Source organism: Erinaceus europaeus, chromosome 5, assembly GCF_950295315.1.
Source record: "Erinaceus europaeus chromosome 5, mEriEur2.1, whole genome shotgun sequence".
Lineage (NCBI taxonomy): Eukaryota > Metazoa > Chordata > Mammalia > Eulipotyphla > Erinaceidae > Erinaceus > Erinaceus europaeus.
This window is the reverse complement of record NC_080166.1, coordinates 56,772,345-56,796,270: the sequence shown is the minus strand read 5'-3', so window position 1 is coordinate 56,796,270 and position 23,926 is coordinate 56,772,345. Positions and strand designations below refer to the sequence as shown.

The following is a 23,926-nucleotide window of genomic DNA, read 5'->3' as shown; positions in this document are numbered from 1 at the left end:
GCATTGCAGTTCCATTAGGAATCAATGACAAAATGTAAATTAAAATTGGGTTTTGATTTTTTTTTAATTAACATTATTGGATAGAGACAGCCAAAAGTCAAGAGGGAAGGTGAGGGTGGGGAGAGAGACAGAGAGACACCTGCAGCCCTGCTTCACCACTCACAAAGATTCCCCCCCCGTGGGTGGGGACAGGGAGGGTGGGATTCAAACTCAGGTCCTTGCGCACTGTAATGTGTGCACTTAACCAGCTGTGCCACCACCTGGCCCCGAAAAAAAAATGCAAATATAATTTTGCTATCCAACTTCACTCCCCTCTTCAAGTCAAGCTCAGCAGAACTCCCATTCAGAAACTCTCTCAGAGGCATGAAGCGGTACCTTGAAATATGAAGTCTTAGGGCTGGCAGAATAGTTCACTTGGCTAGCATGTCTGCTTTGCCATACGTGAGATTCGCATTCAGGTGTGGCCTCCACCACACTGGAGAAAGCTGTGGTGCTGAGCTGTCCCCCTACCTCTATCTTTCTGAAAACGTCAGCCTGGAGCAGTGAAATCCCAGAGCTGTCAAAGCAAAACCGAAAGGGGAGCTGGGGGGCTTGATCGCATAATGGTTATGCAAAGAGACTGTCATGCCTGAGGCTCTGAGGTCCCAGGTTCAGTCCCCTGCACCACCATCAGCCAGAGCTGAGTAGTGCTCTGAGGGGGAAAAGTAAAAAAAATAAAATAAAGCTCATGGTAAATAGGTCAGTAGGTAGTTAGATGATACTTAAGTAGGTTGGTAGACCTGCAGGAAGACTTGTAAGTCATTGTTACCTTGAATTAAAAATGTGCAGGGGCCAGGCAGTGGCACACCTGCTGAAGCGCAGACACTGTAGTGAGCAAGGACCCAGGTTCAAGTCCCCGGTCCCCCCTTCCTGCAGGGGGGAAAGCTTCACAAGTGGTGAAACAGGGCTGCAGGTGCCTCTGTGTCTCTTTCCTTATCTCCCCCTCCCCTCTCAATTTCTCTGTCTCTATCCAATAATTAATTAATTTAATTTAATAATAAAAATGTGTCTATGAAAGAGAGTTGGAAAAGAACTCACATGTTAGAACACACATTGTACTGTGGTTGGGGATCCAGGTTCAAACCTCAGGCCACCACGTGGGAGCCCTGCCCAGGCTAAGCTGTCTGCAGGGAGGAGTGGTAACGTGTTCTCTCTCTCTCTCTCTCTCTCTCTCTCTCTCTCTCTCTCTCTCTCTCACACACACACACACACACACACACACACACACACACACACACAAGCACAGAGGCCCCTGAATAACCCTTGTAGCAAAAAAAAAAAAAAAAAAAAAAGGTGTGTGACTATTGGAACCTATTAGGAAACTGGGCCATAGTCACCAAAGTCTTGGGCAGGTGAAGGTGGGACTGTGGTTTTGGCCACTGCAGGGAAGGTGCTGGGTTTATCCAGAATGGCAGCGGAGGTGCTATAATCTGGACTCCCCGTCTTGGCCAGGAAAGGTGTGGCCTTGGCCGCTGTCTCTATGTGGTGTCCATCTTCCCTTTCAGGACTGAATGGTTTCAGCGTGCTCCTGTCTAGCGGTCAGCCCTCCCCTGCCCTGGGCCCGTCGTCCCCTCAGCTGTCACCCATCAGTGTCCCCTGCATGGTTCTACCGTCGCCCACGCTGGGTCCGTTTCCTGTGCTCTATTCCCCCACCGTGCCCGGACCCACGCCCTCTGCTCCGGGGCCTCTCCCCAGTGCAGGACCTGTGAACTTCAGCCTGCCCAACCTGGGAGCCGCCACGCACCTGCTTATCAGCCCCGCAGCAGTGGTCAAGCCCAGCCCGTCCACACTCGCCCCCGCAGACCCTCAGCTTCAGGCTCAGCACTCTCTTCACCTGAGCCCTGTGGTATCCAGGTCACAGAAGGTCATCCAGCCCGAGTCCCCCGCACAGCCTGTCTCTGTGGTCAAACTACAGCAGGTGAGTCCTGTACTGGGGAGCAGAAGGGCACCCCGCTCCTTTCCTCAGTGATGGCTGCTGTGTGTTGGGAGGATTCTCGTCCACCCAAAGGTTCTGTCTGGCTTCCTTTGTCAGTCCAAAGCCACCTGCTAATTTCATTTTGTTTATTCTTTCTTTTTAAATGTTTTATTAGTGATTTAATACTGATGAGCAAGATTGTAAGAAAACACGCAGTTCCCACCACCAGAGTTCCGTGTCCCATCCCCTCCATGGGAAGCTTCCCTATTCTTTATCCCTCTGGGAGGATGGACCCAAATTCTTTATGGGGTGCAGAAGGTGGGAGATCTGGCTTCTATAATTGCTTCTCCACTGGACATGAGCACTGGCAGGTGGATCCACACCCCCAGCCTGTTTCTATCTTTCCCTAGTGGGGCAGGGCTCTGGGGAGGGGAGGTTCCAGGACACACTGGTGAGGTTGTCTGCCCGAGAAGTCGGGATGGCATCATGGCAGCATCTGCACCTTGGTGGGTGAAAGGCAGTCAGATATAAAGCAGAAAAAAGTTGTTTAATAAACAGGAACCCACAGGTAGGAATAGAGCAGATGAAACTAGGGCTCTTCATGTGGGAAGTAGCTAGGAAGTCTGTTTTAGGTCTGTTCTTTATTTTTTATTTTTTCATGCCATTAGGGCTATTGCTGGGGCTTGAGTGACTGCACTACAACTCCAGCACTCCCGGTGGGTGGCCACTTATTTTTCTTTTTGTTACAGAGATAGAGAGAAACAGGGTGGGGGCTCAAACCTGGGTCCTTGAGTCTGGTAGCGTGTGCACTCAGCGAGGTGCACCACTGCCCTACCTCGGGAAACCAAAGTTTTAATCCCCAGAATGTTCAGCATCCGTGAAAGGCAGTGTTCAGGAGTTAAGAGCAGTGAAGGGTTGAGAGACAGCCCCTCCCTGCCCTTCTGGGATCCTGATATATCTTAGAAGAATGAAGACTTAAGATCTAACATGAAAGGATAAACACTAGCAAGTCCACAGAAAGAACCGACACACATACGCTGTTTTTGTATTGCATGCCCTCGGGGGCTTTGAATCATCCCCCCCCCCCATTTTATTAGAGACAGAGAGAAATTGAGAGGCGAGGGGGAGATAGAGGAGGAGAGAGACATAGAGACACCCGCAGCCCTGCTTCACCACTTGAAGCTTTCCTCCTGCAGGTGGGGATCAAGGGCTTGAGCCTGGGTCCTTGTGTACTGTGATGTGTGCACTCAACCCCGTAGGCCACCGCCTGGCCCCTGATTTTGTTGACATGTTGCGTGGAGACAGAAACTGGGATAGAAGGAGACAGAGAGGCCCCTTCAGCTTCTCCCTTCCAGGTGAGCTTGAACCTGTGTCCTTGCACATGGTAACATGTACTCTTCCCACCCCACCCGTTTTGACTCTTACAGCCCTGTGAAGTCACTATTTCAGTCATCTCCTTAGACAGATGGAGAAATCAAGGGATAGACAGCTGATATCAGGGCCTGGCTGTTGGTGTATCTGGTAGAGAGCACATACTACAGTGCACAAGGACACAGGTTCAAGCTTCCTCACCCTCAGCCCCCATCTGTAGGGGGAAAGCTTCACAGGCAGTAAAGCAGGGCTGCAGCTGTCTCTCAATCTCTCTTGTCTCTTTCCAAAATAAAAATTATATATAAAAAAAACAATAACTAAGGAGCTGGATGGTGGTACACCCCGGTTAAGTACACATAGTACTAAGTGCAAGGACCCAGGCAAACATCTGAGTTCGAGCCACTGCTCCCCACTTGCAAGGGGGGGACACTTCACAAGCAGTGAAGCGGGTCTTCAGGTGTCACTCTGTCTCTCTCTTCCTATCTCCCCATCTCTCAATTTCTCTCTGTCCTGTCCAATAAAACAGAAAAAATGGCCACCAGGAGCAGTGGATTTGTAGCGCAGGCACCGAAACCCAGCGGTAACCCTGGAAGCAAAAAAAAAAAAAAAAAAAAAACGATGGTTAATGTCATTTTACCCAAGGTCACACTGCGAGTTAAGGCAGAGTCAGGGTCCTGTAGTTTCTAGGGCCACAGTTGCGGCTGGGCCCCCTGACCTTCCTACACGAATGAGTGAGACTTCATTTGTGGGTGACTGCATTTTCTGGGGATAAATAAGCCCAAGTGGTGAGGACAGAGATCCGAGGTTCACCAGTGTGGGGACCCTAATGGCACAGGTCAGGACAGGACTCCCACTTCAGCAACTGAGAACAATTTGAGTTCACTTCTATTCTTACTTACTCCTTTAAAAAAGGGAGTCAGGCAGTAGCGCAACGGATTAAGCACACGTGGCCCAAAGCGCAAAGACCGGCACAAGGATCCGGGTTCAAGCCTCCAGCTCCCCACCTGTAGGGGAGTCGCTTCACAAGTGGTGAAGCAGGTCTGCAGGTGCCTTTCTTTCCCCCTCTCTGTCTTCCCCTCCTCTCGATTACTCTCTGTCCTATCCAACAACAACATCAATAACAACAATAATAACTACAACAATAAAACAACAAGGGCAACAAAAAGGGAATAAATACTAAAAAGGAAAAAAAGATTTATTCTGTTTCTAAAATATTTTTATTCATTATTAAACAGAGACAGAGAGAGACACCTACTTCACTTTTTTCCCCTTTTGTTGCCTTTTTTTTTTTTTTATCATTGTTGTGGTTATTATTGTTGTTGTTGTTGTTGCTGTCATTGGCTAGGACAGAGTAGATGGAGAGAGGAGGGGAAGACAGAGAGGGAGGAGAGAAAGATAGACACCTGCAGACCTGCTTCACCACCTGTGAAGCGACTCCTCTGCAGGTAGGGAGCCGGGGGCTCGAACTGGGATCCTTATGCCGGTCCTTGTGCTTTGCGCCACGTGCGCTCAACCCACTGCACCACCGCCTGACTCCCGGGAGTGTAATTTCTTCCATCCTCAAGATAGGTGTCTGCACCCCACCACCCAGAGTCCTTAGCTTTGACACAACAGATCACACGTTGTCCAAGTTTCTCCCTATGTGTGTACTTGTGACACCCATCCCCACCTGCAGGGTTGAAACTTCATGAGTGGTGAAGCAGATGCTGCCAGTGTCTGTCTCTGTCTCTTCTTTTCTCTCTCTCTCCTCAGTTTCTCTCTCTCCTATCAAATAGGGAAAGAAAAATAAAAGCCGTCAGGAGTGATGGATTTGGAGTGCAGACACCAGCTCTGGCGATAAGCCTGTGGCCAAAGTAAATCTTTTAAAAAGAAGAAGAGGGACCAGCTGGTAGTGCACCTGGTTGAGTGCTCATGTTACAGTGTGCAGGGGTGAGGGTTCGAGCCCCCCAGCTCTTGCCTGCAGGGGGAAAGCTTTGTGAGTGGTGAACCAAGGCTGCAGGTGTCTCTCTTTTTTTTCTCTCGCCCTCCCCTCTCCATTTCTAGCTGTCTCTATCCAATAAATATAGTAAAAAAAATAATAATAAATTTTTAAAAAAGAAGAAGAAAAGAAATGGACCCACCCTGTCACTTGGCAGTTTCTGTCCTGAGGTTTTAATCCAAAGAAACCAGAAACGCTTATGCAAAGAAGTGTCTGTACACTGACATTCATAGGAGCTACATTTCCAGTAGCCCAGACCTGGGAGCAACCCAGACACCCAGTGATAGATGAGTGGTCAGAAAAAGTCAAGTGCTTGGGATCCCTGTGGCAGTGCAGCGGCTTAAGTGCACGTGGCGCCAAGTGCAAGGACTGGAGTAAGGATCCCGGTTCGAGCTCCCGGCTCCCCACATGCGGGGGTGGGGGTGGGGGTGGGGGGGTAGAAGCTTCACAGGCGGTGAAGCAGGGCTGCAGGTGTCTCTCTTTCTCTCCCCCTCTCTGTCTTCCCCTCCTCTCTCCATTTCTCTCTGTCCCGTCCGACAACAATGACGTCAATAAAAATAATAACTACAACAAGAAAAAACCACAAGGGCAACAAAAAGTTGTGGTCCGGCTACACAGCCACTTCTCTCTTTTATCTTTCTAGTCGCCAGCGCCCGTGACCCCCAAAGGCATTCGACGTACTCATCCAGAGACATTTTTCAAGACACCTGGCAGCCTCAGAGACCCTGACCTTAAGAGAAGGGAGAAGAGTCAGTCCCGGAACACCACCTCGGCTCAGAGGAGACTGGAAATCCCCAGCACGGGGCCTGATTAATCAACCCAGCGATCTGTAAACAACCAGCTCGGTGCAAGCCGGGGCCAACCCCACGTCCCTACACCACACCACGCAAAGGGAAGAAGCAGAATTCGGCCGGGGCTTCTGCGTGCCATCCTTCCTTTCTCTTCCACCTCCTGCTTCTCACGTTCGCTTCCCACCATCATAGGTTCTCTCGTGTCCTGAAAGTCATGTGTGATGGTTATTCACTGTGCATCTAACCCCAGTTCAGAGCCCAGACAACTGTCAAAGGCCCCGATGGGCTTCTGCAGTTTGCGCTCCAGAATCTCTTGTTACCGCAGGCGGCTCTGAGCGGACTTCTCGAGCCTCGTGGTTTTTCTGAAGGGGGGTCGGGGTGGGGTCGGGTGGGTGTAGCACTTAACTTGGGTGAGTATTTTTCACAGACACCTCCACTCAAGTGCCCTGGACAATGAGAAAAGCTTCCTTTCTGCAGTTAAAATTTTAAAAAGAAAAAAGAAAAAAAGCTCCTATAGGAAGCTGACTTTAGTTGTGTGAATCCTCTGGTTATTATTATTTATTATATTCCTGATGTGGGATTTAGTGCAAAAAAATAATAATAATAAGTTTACAACTACCACAAAAACACATGTTTTCTTCAGGGTAGACGACTTGAATGTGTATATATATATATATATATATATATTTTTTTTTTTTTTTTCTCCCCTCTCATTTGCCCTGCACTTAAACTTCACACTCTGGTAATAATGTGGACACATGCGTATACACACAGAGGAGACGTTGGAGACCAGCATGACTGAAGGACACGCCGTGACGTCATGAACCATGTCAGCCCATCTGAGCTCAAGGACCGAGATGAACTCGAGGCCCCTCAGAGCTGCTGTGCTCTGGCGGCCCTGTGGACATGGAGGTCTTTATCGTGTGGTTATAAAAATCCCACACCGTGTCTCTGTTCCCTTCACTCACTACATGCCCCTGTGGTTTTGGTTTTTTGTTTGTCTGTTTTAATTTAAATGTTAACTGTAGAGTTTCCAGCATAGATGCCTTTTTAACAGTAGCTATTTCAGGAACCTGGTGCGTGGTGAATGATCCAGAGACTGGGAACCTGGGGGAACCTTGTAGAATTCTGCAGAGGAATGATGTTGAAGAGGTTACAGGGTTTATTTATCTTTGATTTTTTTTTTCATTCTTAAGTCCATGTCTGTGAGGGTAAGAAGGAACATGAGCACATTCTGTTCTGTGTCCAAGAATATTCCAGCCAGTATCACAGGGCGCTTGTAGTAGATGACGGTGGGGGCAGGGGACTGTTGGTCCAGCGTGAATGCAATTCTAAAACTCTGGTATGCAGTGTCCTTGGGCTGAGACAAATCACTTCAGGGTTTTATGAAATAGTCACATCCTTAGATTCCTTGATACTTCCCTCTCTTCTACTTTTCCTCCTCACCTTTTCTTCCTATGAAACTTCTCTCTTAGATTTGGAATCTTGGTATAGGGCCTTTATTATTATTATTATTATTATTATTATTACAATCTCTGGGCCCAATTAAGTGCTGTAGGAGAGAATGGGAACTATTAATTGAAGAGACTCTGGGAGTCTTAAGTAAAGTAGCTTTTTATATTAACTACCAGGCAATATTAGCCTTATTCCCTCACAAGATTGTTGAAAAACTTTAGGTAGATGGTTTAAATAAATTTGCTATTATATAAAAATTTTATCAACACTAAACTTTTAAAGTTTACACGATGCTACTCCCCCCCCTTTTTTTCATATTCTTGAGAGTTGAAGAGATTAGAATGTGCTTCTAATCGTTAACTGCATGGTACTACTTAACCCTGACTAACATAATGGCTTCCCTAGTAAAAGAAATTTTAAATAACCCTGTTTACTCCCCCAGGTAGATTACAGAATACACAGCCTATAGATAGATCTACACAAAATACACTTTTTCTCTTTTTTTTTTTTTTAAACAGAGCACTGCTTAGCTCTGCCTTATGCTGGTGTGGGGAAGTGGACCTGGGAGCCTCAGGCACAATAGTCTATATACATAACCACAACGCATGCTCTCTCTGCCTCGCCCTACATGCAATTTTAAATACATTTTCACCAGAGTGGTCTCCATTGAGGTGCAAACACACATCAATGTTCCTCCTTCTCTGCGCTAAAATTTCTCCCATTGTCCTTAAAAAAAAAAAAAAAAATCTGTTCATGTGACCATTAGAAACCTCAGAGCAGTCACGGTTGGTGTTAGGAGGCCACCGCCACCCCTGCCCAGACAGGAAAATCTTAGGTCAGTATGACTAGTTTGCAACAGAAGACTAAGAACAAATTCACTCGGCATCCACCTCTTAACTTGGCCTTTGACCGTAGAGGCAATTCTGACTGGGAATCGACCTCAGACAGGAACAACTGGTGAGGGCCCTGGCTCACCTGGACTAGAAGGTTTGGGTAATGAAAACATAGCGGCAGACTTGAGTGGATCCTTGTAGAATTAAGTCAAGGAGAAAAACGCTGGTGATGTCACCAGCATGGCCACTGAAGCAGGTGCTGTCCCCTACACTGTCCGGGGTTCCTGAAACCCTTTCATTCTGGTACAAGAGTTGGGGGTTTAACTTTTTATACTTGAATCTACCTACCAAGTTTACATTACTCAATTTCTTTCTTCTTTTTTAAGGTGCTATTTCTGTATTTAAAGAACGTTTGATTTTCAATATGAAGCTGCTTTCTGCCTATCTTCTTGCACTGCTAGTTTGTTGTAGGTGTTAATTGTGATTGATGCTCACTGCTTTTGTTTTCCCCTTTGATATTGTGTTCTTTTCTGCGCTAGTGGCTATATTTATGCTCTTTGTTGTAACACTAGTCTGTAGAGACTGATCGTTCTTTTAGAGAAATACTAAACGATTTAAAAAAAATAGCAGTAAGGATCAATTCATTTAATAAAAGATGTTGGATATACCTGTTGGCTTTCTGTGTGTGTCCTTTTCAGGGAAGGCATTAACAGGTGAGGTATAGTCCATCTGGGCCTCGGAAAGCCAAGTCGGGAGACTGAATCCATGATCTCAGGGGCCCTGGGCATCAAGTCTGGTGTGCTGCCTCCCCAACCCTCAACATACTTGGAGCCTTTTTTTTTTCTTTTGTTTTTATAATTTTTTTAATATTTATTTTCCCTTTTGTTGCCCTTGTTGGTTTCCATGGTTTTTGTAGTTACTACTATTGTTATTGATTTCGTCGTTGTTAGATAGGACAGAGAGAAATAGAGGAGGGAAAGACAGGGGGAGAGAAAGGCCCCTGCAGACCTGCTTCACACCTGTGAAGCCACTCCCTACCTCACAAATCTTGCTGGAGATTGAACTGGTAGAATGAAGGACAAGGCTGGTGCTTGTCATTGGAGTAGCAGTTAGAAAGTGCATCAAAGTTTCCAAGCTGTGCACAGTGCCTGGGATCATGGTGGAGGTCAGCTCAGCAAGAATCCTTTAAATCCTTCAAGGGGGGGTTATTCCCTTGCGGCTGTTGATCCAGGAAACTCTGAGCGTCCCCCCTCATTGACACAAATGTCTCTGGTGTCCCAGGAGGTGGGTCAGTGCACAGGGCCTTGGATGCTGATGACTGAGTTCCTTTGACCATTATCTGAGCAAGAAATGCTATGAATCTCTCTCTCTCTCTCTCTCTCTCTCTCTCTCTCTGTTGGTGTGTGGCTGTAATAAATACCATCTTGAAAATGTTACATTCTACTTTGATACCATTTTGAAAAAAATCAGAGAGAGGGACAGTGAGAGAGAGAGAGAAATCCCATTGGCTTGGGCTGCTCAGGGCTAAGAGAATGGAAAATCCATACAGCAGGAACAGAGTTTGGGGCAGTACAAGGGGACTTGTGTCAAGGTCTCGTCTTTGGCCAGGGAGCTGGAGAGTTTGCATTTACCATGCTGCACAGGAAGTTGCTCTTTTTTTCTACAGGGGAAAAACAGGTTTGTGTATTTAGCCAAGTAAGTCAAGAGGGGGTTCACAGCAGCTGGGCCTGGGAAGGGCAGGGAATGGAACTGGGGCTCTTAGGTGTCAGCATCACTGTCCTGCATTGAGCTATGTGTCAGGCTGCTCCTTTCTGGGCCTGAACCAACAGTCTGTGGGCTCCTGTTGAAAGAAGCCCTTGGGAGCCAGGCAGAGAGCTTAATGGTTATGGCCAAAGCTTTCATGCCTGAGGTTTCAAGGCTTCAGGCTGAATGCCCAGCTCTCCTGTATAAGTCTGAGCTGAGCAGTGCTCTGCTCTCACTCTTGAGTTATTAATTTTTAATTTATATATTTTATTCATTCATTCATTTATTTTTTTTTACCTCAGCCCTGCACCATGGTGATTCAGGAACCAGAGAACTCCAGGTATGAGAGACTCTTTGCATCAGCGTTATAATTTTACACTTGCCCATCTCACTCTCTCTGTGTCTCTAGCTTTCATTACTAAACATCAGGAAATATAAAATATGAAAAAATTAAATAAAAAGAAGAGCTTGGGTAAAAATGACTGACTAGTTATCATATTTCTTTAAACCCATCTCATTACTCAAAATGTAACAAAGTAAAGTAAAATTATTTTTAAAGCAATTCCTTGGCTGTGAGACAGTTTCATGCATAGCATCATTCTCTCTCTCTCTCTGTCACACACACACACACAATTTCTGTCTCCATCTCATTACTCAAAATGTAACAAAGTAAAGTAAAATTATTTTTAAAGCAATTCCTTGGCTGTGAGACAGTTTCATGCATAGCATCATTCTCTCTCTCTCTCTCTCTCTCTGTCACACACACACACACACACACACACACACACATTTCTGTCTCCATAGCTAAATACAATACTACAAGAAATTACAAATATTAAAAATAAAAAGACCTTTTGCTTATGAGCTATATGAAAGAGTTCTTCTGTGAGGGATGTTCATGCATGAGGCTTCAATAACCCAGTTTCATTCCTGGCACTACCCTTAGCTTGAGCTGACAGTGTTCTGGTGTTTCTCTGTATATTTTTCTTTTTTTTCTTTTAAGATTTTTTTATTATTTATTTATTCCCTTTTGCTGCCCTTGTTGTTTTATTGTTGTAGTTATCATTATTGTTGGATAGGACAGAGAGAAATGGAGAAAGGAGGGGAAGACAGGGGGGAGAAAGACAGACACCTGTAGACCTGCTTCACTGCCTGTGAAGCAACTCCCCTGCAGGTGGTGCCAGGGGCTCGAACCGGGATCCTATTGCCTGTCCTTGCACTTTGTGCCATGTGTGCTTAACCCGCTGTGCGCTACCACACAACTCCCCTCTGTGTATTTTTCTCCCTGGATCTTTGTTAGGGAAAGCCAATGAAGAAAATATTCAAAGAAATACGGGAGCTCATCTCCCACAAGGTGCATTCTGCTCTGTGTCCACAAGGCGGCGACAATACAGCAGGGCCCCTGTTGGGTGGGCCTTGCTCCCACTGCTCTGCCCCTTGGTCTGAACTAGTTGTTGCTTTGGGCAGGGTGCTTGCAGTCTGCTCACAGGATTTCTTCTTGGGAACTTCCTTTTCCAGGAGCTAGAGAGAGACAAGAGACCAGCTTCACTGGCCTGAGCACTGGGCTTTTGAGGCTGAGGCACCATGTTCCCTGGCCTGGTGGGGTGTCCACAGTGCCAGAAGGGTCCTGGAGCTCTGCCTTTGCTCCCCCTGTGTCTGTGCCATGGGTCAATCCCCTTCCATCTCCTGCACTGCTCCAACCCCTTTCCTGGAAAAAAAGTGATTTAGGCTGCTGGGCTGTGAGGAACCTGCTGGAGTTCCCAGACTTCTGTGCACAAGGACCAGGTTTGGAGCCCCGTTCCCCATCTGCAGCCAGAGGGAAGGAAGGTCTGTGGGGGTCTCGCTTTCTCTCCAAGTCTCAATCTCACCCCTTCCTCTCAATTTCTCAGTGCACTCTGAACTCAGAGAGAAAGAACAAATGGGAGAGTGTTGGGGAGAGGGTGGGGAAGCTGTAGGCAAGCCTGGCTTCCTAGTGTTGGCACAGAGCCTCAGCAATCAGCCTAGTGGTATCCAAACTAGAACAGGGGGCAGAGGCAGATAACAGAATGGTGATGCAAAGACACTCTCCTGGTTGAGGCTCTGAAGTCCTGTGTTCAAGGGCCCCCACCACCACATCAGTTCTCATTTTTTAAAGAGAAAGTAAGAAGGAAAAAAAACAGTGGAAAAAAGCACAGATAAGAACAAATGAAGAAAGAAAGATAGAAAGCAAGGAAGAAAGGCACAATGAGGGAAAGCACATTTGCAGGAAACCTCACAGGTCTTGCTGGAGATTGAACTGGTAGAATGAAGGGCAAGGCTGGTGCTTGTCATTGGTACTTGGCCAGCAATCAGAAATTGCATCAAAGTTTCCAAGCTGTGCACAGTGCCTGGGGTCACGGTGGAGGTCAGCTCAGCAAGAATCCTTAAAGGGGTTTCATTCCCTTGTAGCTGTTGACCCAGGAAGCTCTGAGCGTCCCCCCTCATTGACATAAATGTCTCTGGTGTCCCAGGAGGTGGGTCAGTGCACACAGCCTTGGATGGTGATGACTGAGTTCCTTTGACCATTATCTGAGCAAGAAATGCTATGAATCTCTCTCTCTCTGTTGGTGTGTGGCTGTAATAAATACCATCTTGAAAATGTTACATTCTACTTTGATACCATTTTGAGATCAGAGAGAGACAGTGAGAGAGAGAGAAATCCCATTGGCTTGGGCTGCTCAGGGCTAAGAGAATGGAAAATCCATACAGCAGGAACAGAGTTTGGGGCAGTACAAGGGGACTTGTGTCAAGGTCTCGTCTTTGGCCAGGGAGCTGGAGAGTTTGCATTTACCATGCTGCACAGGAAGTTGCTCTTTTTTTCTACAGGGGAAAAACAGGTTTGTGTTTTTAGCCAAGTAAGGCAAGAGAGGGAGTTCATAGCAGCTGGGCCTGGGAAGGGCAGGGAATGGAACTGGGGCTCTTAGGTGTCAGCATCACTGTCCTGCATTGAGCCATGTGTCAGGCTGCTCCTTTCTGGGCCTGAACCAACAGTCTGTGGGCTCCTGTTGAAAGAAGCCCTTGGGAGCCAGGCAGAGAGCTTAATGGTTATGGCCAAAGCTTTTATGCCTGAGGTTTCAAGGCTTCAGGCTCAATGCCCAGCTCTCCAGCATAAGTGTGAGCTGAGCAGTGCTCTGCTCTCATTCTCTTCTATATAGATATATGTGATATATAGTTTTTGTTTGTTTCACCATAGTCTTGCTGTGCCATGCCTCATGGTGGGGCAGGAACTCAGAGATTCAGGTATGAGAGTCTCTTTGCATCAGCATTATGCTATCTGCCTCTACCCATCTCCCTCTCTCTGTATCTTTCTGTATCTCTAGCTCTCATCACTAAACATAACCATAAAATAAAATATGACCAAGTAGTGAGTCCAAAAGGAGCTTGGGGAGAAGTGACTGCCCAGCAGTTATCATCTTCTGTCTCTTTGAACCTACTGAAAATATTAAAGTCAATAAAAATATTTTAAAGAAGTCCTTGGACTGGGAGACAGCTTAGTAGCTAGCACCATTCTCTCTGTCTCTCTGTCTCTCTCTCTCGACAGTTTAATATAATAATACAGTGAAATATAAATATTTAAAATAAGATTACCTTGTGATTAGGAGCTACCTTGGGGTTCTTCCAAAGACTTTCATGCCTGTGGCTTCAAGATCCCAGTTTCAATCCCTGACACCACCATTAGCTTGAACCAGATAGTGTTCTGGTGTTTCTCTCTGTGTGTTTTCTCCCTGGCTCTGTGTGTTGAACAGAAAGTGGAAATAGCATTAGGAGACATAGGGGAGCCCTTTGGTTGGCTCTAGTCTCCCATAAGATACATTCTGCTCCGTGTCCACAAGGCGGCGACATAACACAGCAGGGCCCCCTGCTCAGCGGGCCTTACTCCCACTGCTATTTATTTACTTATTTATTTATTTTATTAATTAATTCTTTTTTTTTTCACCATAGCTCTGCTCAGCCCTGCATCATGGTGAGTCAGGACCCAGAGACCTCCAGGGATGACAGTCTCTTTGTATCAGCGTTATGATTTTACCCCTGCCCACCTCACTCTGTATTTCTAGCTTTCACTACTAAACATCAGAAGAAAATAACATATGAAAAAATATATTAAAGGAAAAGGAGAGCTTGGGTGATAGTGACTGCCTAGTAGTTATCATCTTTCTCTTTCAACCCATCTCATTACTCAGAATAGTAACAAAGTAAAGGAAAAATATTTTAAAAGAAATTCCTTGGCTGTGAAACAGTTTCACAGGTAGCATCATTCTCTCTGTCTGTCTGAATGTCTCTCTCTCTCTCTCTCTTTCTCTCACACACAATTTCTGTCTCTCCGTAGCTAAATATAATAATACAAGAAATTACAAATATTAAAAGTTAAAAAGTCCTTAGTTTATGTGCTATCTTAAAGAGTTCTTCTGCCAAGGACTTTCATGCCTGTGGCTTCAAGAACCCAGTTTCATTCCTGACACCGCCTTTAGCTTGAGCTGACAGTGTTCTTGTGTTTCTCTGTGTGTTTTTCTCCCTGGATCTGTGTCAGGAGAAGAAAATGAAGAGACTATTCGGAGAAGTACCGGAGCCCTTTGGTTGGGTCTAGTCTCCCAGAAGGTGCATTCTGCTCTGTGTCCACAAGGGGGCGACATAACACAGCAGGGCTCCTGCTGGGTGGGCCTTGTTCCCAATGAGCTGCCACTTGGTCTGTCTGGACTAGTTGTTGCTTTGGGTGTGGTGCTCGCAGTCTGCTGATAAGATTTGTTCTTGGGAGCTTCCTTCCCAGGAGCTAGAGAGAGGCAGGAGACAGGGTTCACTGGCCAGAGCACTGGGCTTTCAAGGCTGAGGCAGCAGCTTCCCTGGCCTGGTGGGGTGGCCACAGAGATAGAAGTGTCCTGGAGCTCTGCATTTTCTCCCCCTGTGTCTGTGCCATGGGTCAGTCCCCTTCCTTCTCCTGCACTGTTCCATCCCCCCTGCCAGGAAAAGTGATTTGAGCACCTGTGCTGACTGCTGGGCTGTGAGAAACCTGCTGGAGTTCCCAGACTTACGTGGACAAAGGCCAGAATGGAGTCTCCTTCCTTCCCCCCCTTCTGTCTTCTGCACTGCTCCAACTCCATTATAGGGGGGAAAAAGTGATTTGAGGGGGCTGCATGGTAGCGCATTGGGTTAAGCACATGTTGTGCAAAGCGCAAGGGCTGGTGTAAAGATACTGGCTCTAGCCCCCCGCTCCCCACCTTTAGGGGTGTCACTTTGCAAGCAGGTGAAGCAGGTCTGCAGGTGTCTATCTTTCTCTCCCCTTCTCTGTCTTTCCCTCCTCTCTCCATTTCTCTCTGTCCTAACCAACTGCAATGACATCAGTAACAATAAGAATAACTACAACAATGATAAAACCAGAGGACAAAAATGGCTTCTAGGAGCAGTGGGTTCCTAGTGGAGGCACCGAGCCCCAGCATAATCCTGGAGGCAAAAAAAAAAAAAGCAATTTGAGCAGCTCAGCTGTGCTGCTGGGCTGGGAGGAACCCACTGGAGTTCCCAGACCTCCGTGCACAAGAACCAGGGATGGAGCCCCGTTCCCAGCCTGCACCAGAAGGAAACGTGAGGCAGGTCTGTGGGGGTCTCTCTCTCCACGTCTCTATCTCACCCCTTCCTATCAATTTCTCAGTGCGCTTTCAACTCAGAGGTAAATTAAAATAAGAAGGTGTTTGGGTGGGGAGCCGCCAGTAACCCTGGCTTCCTAGTGCTGGCACAGAGCCTCAGCAATCCACCTAGTGGGATCCAAACTAGAAAGGGGCCAGGGCCAGATACCAGAATGGTGATGCAAAGACACTCTCAGGCCTGAGGCTCTGAAGTCTTGGGTTCAATGTCCTGGACCACCAGAAGTGATAATAACAAATCAATGTCTTTGATTTGTTTATTTTTGCCTCCAGGGTTATCATGAGGGCTCAGTGCCAGCACTGCATATCCACTGCTCCTGGAGGCCTTTTTTTTTTCTTCTATTTTATTGGATAGGACAGAGAGAACTTGAGAGAGGAAAGGGGATATAGAGAGGGAGAGAGACAACTTCACACCTGCTTCACTGCTCATGAGGTGTCCCCCCTGCAGGTGGGGAGTGGGGGCTGAAACCCTGGCCCTTGCATGGTCCTTGTGCATAGAAATGTCTGGGCCCCATGAATTAATGTCTTTTTATTTTAACTTCCATTCTGGGATAGATCAAAAAGATGGCCTCTGAGCAGTCGCCTGGGACTCTGGGGACATTGAAAACATGCCGTGCTGGTGAGTGGAGACAGTCCAGTGTCCCCCAGCAGAGACCTGAAGCTGACACACTCAGACTCCTGCCCCAGGCTCAGGTCTCCAGGGCTTTCCAGCTCCCCCGCTGCCTCAGGCTTTCTCAGCTTGCCACCATCACCCAGCGGGCATCTCACCTCCCCACAGGTCAGAAACTAGTTCTGTGCCCACTACTCCCTGGAGTTCTGTTTGATTTCCTTGTCTGAAATAGTCTCTTACTTTGTCAAGTCGGCATTCAAATCTTCAATAATTTTGACAGGTAGGATGGAAGCGAGCAGGCAGATTGTATGTGACGCTTACATACACAGATGTAGGGAATTCTTACTGTATGTGTTGTTTGTGTTGTTGTTTTTTTTAATGAGAGAGAGGGAGCGGTTGAAAGAGCATGTGCATCACTCTGGAATTTGTGGTGCCTGGTGTGGAACTTGGGTCTCATGCTAGAGGGCCCCTGGCACTGTAGCCACTGTGCCACCTCCTGAGCCCTGTGGCCGTGAGGCATCCGAGCTCACGGTTTGCACGGACATTGGGGAGCTCTCAGCTGGGCCTCACGGGCGAATTGATTCAGGTTTGCAAAGATTTTTTTTTTTTTTTGCAAAGACCTTCAAACAAGTGAGCTGGATAGATTTCACCTAGGGGAGAAGCCCTGCTAACCAGAGGAGGAAACACCTAAGAGATGCTGGGACGGGACAGACAGAAGACAGTTGCAGAAGAAGAGCGGCGTCTCCACAAAGGACAACACAGTAGTGCTGTCTCCTGCATCTTTGAAATCTTTTGTAGCAAAACAGAGATGGTGAAGCTGCCGTGTGTGTGTGTGTGTGTGTGTGTGTGTGTGTGTGTGTGTGTGTGTGTATGTGTGTGTGTGTGTCTGTGGTGGGGGGGGCTGTCAGCAGTCTCACAATGGCCTGGGCTTTCCAGGGGGCAACCTTGGTCTCAGCAGGTCTCGAACTCTTCTGCCACCCAGAAAACTCAAGCCCTCTGGGTCCCCAGGACACTTGGCTACAGTTTGCTCTTGGCTCCTCAGATGCTCCTGAATCCTTAAATCTTTCTTCTCAGAAAAACTTTAAGATCTGTTTCTCGGCTGCACTTAAGACCCAGGCGCCAGCTGCCGTGGTGGGTAGTCAGAGAGCCGGTGCCAATCCCGCAGAGCCCGGGACCTGCTTCCTGCCCTGTTCCAGCCTGTCCTTCTGCTTTGGGGGCTGAAAATTAAAATCATTAATCACTGCGGTTGTGTTCACGGCAGACTTGTTGCCGAGAACTCAGGAAACAGCAGGGCTGGGATCTCCCTCAATTTTATGTTCTCTCTGCTTCCTGGTGTGTCACTCAGCCCCATGTCCCCTCCTGCCACTCTCAGCATCTGGATGGCAGACAAGGAGGGAGTCAAGCTGCAGAGGACAGAGGACGCCCTGCAGATACCTGCAGTTCCTGCCTGAAAAACAAAGACCAGAAGAGGTTTAATGGTTTCTCTGTGGTTTAAACAACAGGTTTCCGGGGGCCTCCCTCCTCCCGTTCGGGGGGCCTCCCTCCTCCCCCGGTCTTTATTGAACAAGAGTTAATGAAAATAAAACACCTTGACAAAAGCAAACTGCTTCATGTTGTCAGTGCAATTCCTACAGCAGCTTGAACTGGAGACCTGGGACTCGAGGTAAGTGCGCCCCCACAGGGCTACTGAGCCAGCTGCCACCCTCCGAGGCCATTTGAGTCTCCTCAGGCTGCCTGGGCCTAAGGCTCAAGCAAGTGTGAAAAAGTTTCTGGGGGTGTAGAATCCGATCCTGAGACCTGGGACATGAGAGGCGAGAGCACTCTTAATGTTCCTATGTGTTACCCCTCTCACCCTCCTCAGACTTTTGCCTACAAGTGCCCTTCAGGACCAGAAAAGCAGGAAAAACACTTGTCTCCTGGGGGGATCCGATCCCTGGACCTGGGACCTGAGAGGCAAGAGGGCTGAGCATGTTGCTATTGTTCCTCCCTCCCACCCTATGCGGATTTTTGCCTACAAGTCTCCTGGCAGCACAGCTTGAGCAAGTGTGAAAAGCATCTGGGGGGGGGTCCTGGGACCTGAGAGGTCTTGGGGGGAGGTCTTATCGGAGCTTCCTCTCCCTACCTATCTACCTACCTTCCTCCTCCTCCTCCTCCTCTCCCTACCTACCTACCTATCTCCTCTCCCTCCTCTCCCTACCTACCTGCCTCCTCCTCCTCCTCCCCCCTCCCCCTCCTCCCCCTGCCCCCATGTACTCTTCTGGTAATTATATATATATATATATATATATATATATATATATATATATATATATATGAAACTTAATTTTAAAAAAGTATTTAAGAAATGCACTCTTCTTACAAAATATTTAGAAACAAGCTAGACTATTGTGTTTCGCTGACACCTTGTGGACACACTGTAGAATGCATCTGAATAGACAAATTCATCAATTCCCAGTGTAAGCTTTCAAAGATATTCGTCTCACTGCACTTAAAAAAATACCATGGAGGGTGAGGGGGGGAAGCAAAATGGTGATGGAAATAGACTCTCCAGCCTGAGGTTCTGAGGTCCCAGGTTCAATCCCTTGAACCACCATCAGCCAGAACTAAGTAGTGCTCTGCTAAAATAATAATAATAATAAATAGAAGCTGGGGTGATAGCTCAGTGGTGGAAAGGAGGACTTGAATGTGTGATCCCAGGTTAAATCCCTGTCCATCCTGGGCCTGGTTGTTTCTCTGGAACCCTTTCCCTCATTAGATGGATACAAAGTGTAGAAGATATTTTTTTATATTATTAACTTTTATTTATAAAAAGGTAACACTGACAAAAACCATAGGATAAGAAGGGTACAACTCCACACAATTCCCATCACCAGAACTCCATATCCCATCCCCTCCCCTGATAGCTTTCCTATTCTTTATCCCTCTGGGAGTATGGGCCCAAGGTCATTGTGGGTTGCAGAAGGTGGAAGGTCTGGCTTCTGTAATTGCTTCCCCGCTGAACATGGGCATTGACAGGTCGATCCATACTCCCAGCCTGTCTCTCTTATTTCACTAGAGGGGTGGGGCTCTGGGGAGGCGGGGCTCCAGGACACATGGTGGGGTCCTCTGCTCCAGGGAAGTCCAGTTGACATCATGGTAGCATTTGGAACCTGGTGGCCTCTCTGAAGAATCCCAATTTGAAAACTTTTTTTTTTTTTTTTTTTTTTACCAAAGCAATACTCAGCTCTGGCTTATGGTGATGTGTGTGCACTTAACCTGCTGTGCTACCACCCTAAGAGTCTCTGCATAACCATTATGCTATCTACCACAACCCAAAAGTACTTTTATTTTTTTTTAAGATTTTATTTATTTATTAATAGAAAGATAGGGGAGAGAGAGAAAGAATCAGACATCACTCTGGTACATGTGCTGCCAGGGATTGAACTCAGGACCTCACGCTTGAGAGTCCAGTGCCCCAGCCACTGAGCCACCTCCTGGACCACGTACTTTTATTTTTTAACAATCTTTTTATTTAGTTTTTATATTTATTTATTTTCCCTTTGGTTGCCCTTGTTTTTTATTGTTGTTTTTTTATATTTTTATTTTTCACCTGCTTCACTGCCTGTGAAGTGACTGCCCTGCAGGTAGGGAGCCAGGGGCTCGAACTGGGATCCTTATGCTAGTTCTTGCACCAGAAGTACTTTTAAATGAATGAAAATAGACCACCAGCTTCTCAGAAGAGGAGAAAGACCCCGAGACCACAGGGAGGTAGACAAACACACCAGAGAGCAGTAGCCTCAGGAGAAGGGCAGCTCGCCTGCTCCTTGGGGACCTGATCCAAAGACCGTATCCTAGCTGCACCTTGTGGTGAGCTCGCGGTGCTCCCATTCCATTATTAAACCGCTCAGCTCAATTATGTCAGGAGGCCTGCTGCCTTCCCTTCTGTGTCTGAGGAACAAGCGTTTATACCTCAGCGCTCTAGAGCCAGGGCTGCCCTCGGTCAGCAGGGAGCTGCTGTGGTGTCTGTGGGAACCTCGGCTCAATCAAGAGGCCTCCCCCTCCACCAGGCTCTAGCCAGATGGGGCCAGGGAGCTTTCTCCTCTCATTTTCTCCCTTTATTTAATAGGATAGAAACTGAGGGGAGAGAGACAGAGAGACACCTGCAGGCCTGATTCACCACTCCTGAAGCTTTCCCCCTACAGGTGGGGACCTGGGACTTGACCCCAAGTCGTCCTGCATTTTACTATGTGTGCTCAACCAGGAGTGCCACCACCTAGCCCCAAACAACTTTGATTGTATAAACTCACTATTAACTGGATCCTGCTTGGACAGTGAGGTTGTTTTGAGCTGTTTTCTGTGACAGTGCTTATTTAGATTACTCAGTCTTGGCTGGAGAGCCAAGACGCTGAAGATCAAAGCCCGCTCTGGGCGCCTGGCTTTGCTGGAAGCACCTGGGCCTCAAAGCTGAACATCTGGGGTGGAGTGGTTCCCTAGTAAAGCACAGAGGGAGGAGAGTTCAATCCCTCTGGCTACCACCACAACCTCATCAGCTTGTGTGTAGGAAGGTTTACAAGAGGTGGAGCAGATAACCCTGGTGACATAAATATATATTTGGAGTACAGTGCAAAAATATGCTGACGGGTGGGGTCAGTGGGAAACTGTGCCCCTGTTATATTCCACTGTGGCTGCTCAACCATATCCAGCTCCTTGGCATTATTATTATTATTATCATTATTATTTCACCTTCAGGATTATTGCTGGGGCTCCCTGCCTGCACTAGGAATACACTGCTCCTGGAGGCCATTTTTCCCATGTTTTGCCCTTGTTATTACCCTTGTTGTTGTCATTATTACTATTATTGTTGTCATTGTTGCCTAGGACAGAGAGAAATTGAGAGAGGAGGGGAGCAGAGAGGGGGAGAGAAAAACAGACTCCTGCAGACCTGCTTCACTGCCCATGAAACAACCCCCTGAAGGTGGGGAGCCAGGGGCTAGAACCAGGTTCCTTGTACTTTGCGACATGTGCACTTCACCCAGTGCACTACCGCTCAGCCCTTTTAAACAGAGTGTTGTGCCTGAGGCTCTGAAGTGTGATGTTCAATCCTCCACACCACCATAAGCCAGTTGGCTTATCAAGGTTCTGGTGAAAAAGAAAAAAAAAGTCTTTCTTAGAATGAGGTGCTCTCCTCTTTCTTGTCCTTCTTGTTACCAGAAACTGCCTGGCTAGGTTTTATGGTCTGCTGAAAACTGAAGCTGGGACTTCAGTGCCTCAGGCATGAAAGTCTATTGCAGGGAGTGGGGCAGTAGCATAGCGGTTTAAGCGGTTTAAGCGCATAGTGGTGCAAAGCGCAAGCACTGGTAAGGATCCCGGTTCCAGCGCCTGCCTCCCCACCTGCAGGGAAGTCGCTTCACAGGTGGTAAAGCAGGTCTTCAGGTGTCTATCTTTCTCTCCCCCTCTCTGTCTTCCCCTCCTCTATCCATTTCTCTCTGTCCTATCTAACAATGGTGACATCGTTAACAACAATAACTACAACAATGAAAAACAACAAAGCAACAAAAGACAAAATAAATATTAAAAAAAGAAAGTCTATTGCATACAATGCTCTGAATAGTTTTCATGACTGTCTTCAAAGCAGTCATTTCCAACTTCATCTGTTCTTGACATTAGTAATAGCCAATGTATAGGTCATACAGCAAATAGTTGTTTTTCATCTCTACCAACTTGTCCTGGGTCTTCCTATTTATTTATTTATTTACCAGAACACTGCTCAGCTCTGGCTTTTGGTAGTGCTGCTGGATGGGTGCAGCTTGAGCCTGACACTCTCCAGCCCCAGGCAGGAGAGTCTCTTTGCGTAACATTTATGCTAACTCCCCACCCTAAGTAAATCTAAAAAAGAAAGGTAGGGCAGGCAATGGCTCCCTGGAATTGCACTGCTGTACCCTGTGAATGGGCCAGGTTTGAGCCTGGACCCCACCTCATTGAAGGAAGCTTTGGTGTTACGGTCTCTTTCATTCTTTCTGCCTCTGTGCTCTCTATCTAGATCAAAATTAAATCAATAGGGGACCAGGTAGTGGCACATCTGGTTAAGTGCACACATTACAGCGCACAAGGTCCTAGGTTCAAACTCTCAGTCCCCAACTGCAGGGGGAATGCTTCTCAAGTGCTGAATCAGGGCTGCAGGTGTCTCTCTGTCTCTTCCCCTCAATCTCTCCCCATCCCCTCTTAATTTCTCTCTGTTTATCCAATAATAGATTGAAGGGCGCAGACTGCAGTGACTCCATGACAGGCTCCAAAAACTGCAGAAATGAGGTAGGCCCCAGTTTCAGTAGAACAGGTCCTGGAATTCAGGACCATTACTGGAAATTGAACCCATGGCCCTGAGTCAACAGGAACAAAGATAAGCTGAGCATTAAGAAAGGCATCTCCGGAGAGATAGAGACCATTAAGCATTTCCAAGGCGTCTCTGGAGAGATAGAGACTGTTAAACATTTCCCCACATGTCCCCCAGATGTGTAAAGAAGATAACCACAAGGCTAAGCTTGTCATATATGCTATGTAACCCATACCCTATATATCTCCTCGTGTGCTGGGGTTCGTGGTCAAGCACCTAGAACAGCTGTGAGGTCTCGGCCCTAGCCCCATGCCCGGGCTAGAAATAAAGGCTCTTTGTTTTTACATCACTCTGGTCTCTCTTGGTGAATTTCTTGGATTACCGAACCTAACAAGATAAATAAATAGAAATTTTAAAAATTAAAAAATTAAATAAAGAGAAGTTATAAGATAGAGACTCAGTGGAAATTGATGGTGCAACTGAAAACATAGTCAATATTCTTCAGTTCCAAATGGATGGAGCAGGAGGTGACTATAGCCCTGTTCATCCCCCCCGGAGCGTTCACAGTTGTCTTTCAGCCATTCATCTTTGCTGGGGCTCCCAACGTGGGGTGACTCTCAGCAACTAGGTAAATGACCGGTTCTCCCTCGTTTTGTTCAAGAGATGCAGCTATATAGGCAAGAGACACCAGGGAGAACTGGAACACTCTCCTTTATTGGCAGATGGACATAGGTTTAAATAGAGAACCAAACAAAGAACATTTTTCAAATATGTCAGAAATTACAGGTTTCTTAAAGGTCAGCTTGCCCCTATGGTAAGGGGCTGGTATGACAGGAATTGCTGCGATATAGGACAATTATTCTCCATGATGCAAGCAACTTAATTACCCAAAGATATTTGAGAGAAACATAGGGGTTAAACCAGTAGGGTGAGACAGAGAGAAGATAAACAAGGCTTGATGGACATCAAAAGCCATAGAGTTTAGAATTTCTCTTGTCTGGGGTTTGAGGTGTATGATGGAGTGTGTGATAAGGTGTGTTCTCCTCTGTGATCAGAAGGTGAGGTGAACTTTGAGTAAATGAACCTTAAAGCAGGTAGCCATGTGGCCTGCAGTTAGGGGGAAAGACAGTGAGATCTCTGTGGGCTTGAGAGTCTGAAAAGGAGAACTGAGTCTGAGAGACTGTTTTTCCCCTTTGCTCATCTTGGTGAGAGAGGCTAACAAGGGGGTGT

The 23,926-nt window shown here is 47.0% G+C and overlaps 1 protein-coding gene across 1 annotated transcript in view; it reads left to right on the top strand.

The window, feature by feature from the left end:
* The window catches only part of E2F7 (E2F transcription factor 7), a 66,860-nt gene extending 57,817 nt beyond the window's left edge, over window positions 1-9,043 (top strand). Inside the window, exons 12-13 of the mRNA XM_007529624.2 lie at window positions 1,545-1,957; window positions 5,947-9,043. Of these exons, the coding sequence (XP_007529686.1) occupies window positions 1,545-1,957; window positions 5,947-6,117 (584 nt within the window). The 3' untranslated portion in view covers window positions 6,118-9,043. The remainder of the gene's footprint in view (window positions 1-1,544; window positions 1,958-5,946) is intronic.
* Window positions 9,044-23,926: the final 14,883 nt, after the last annotated feature.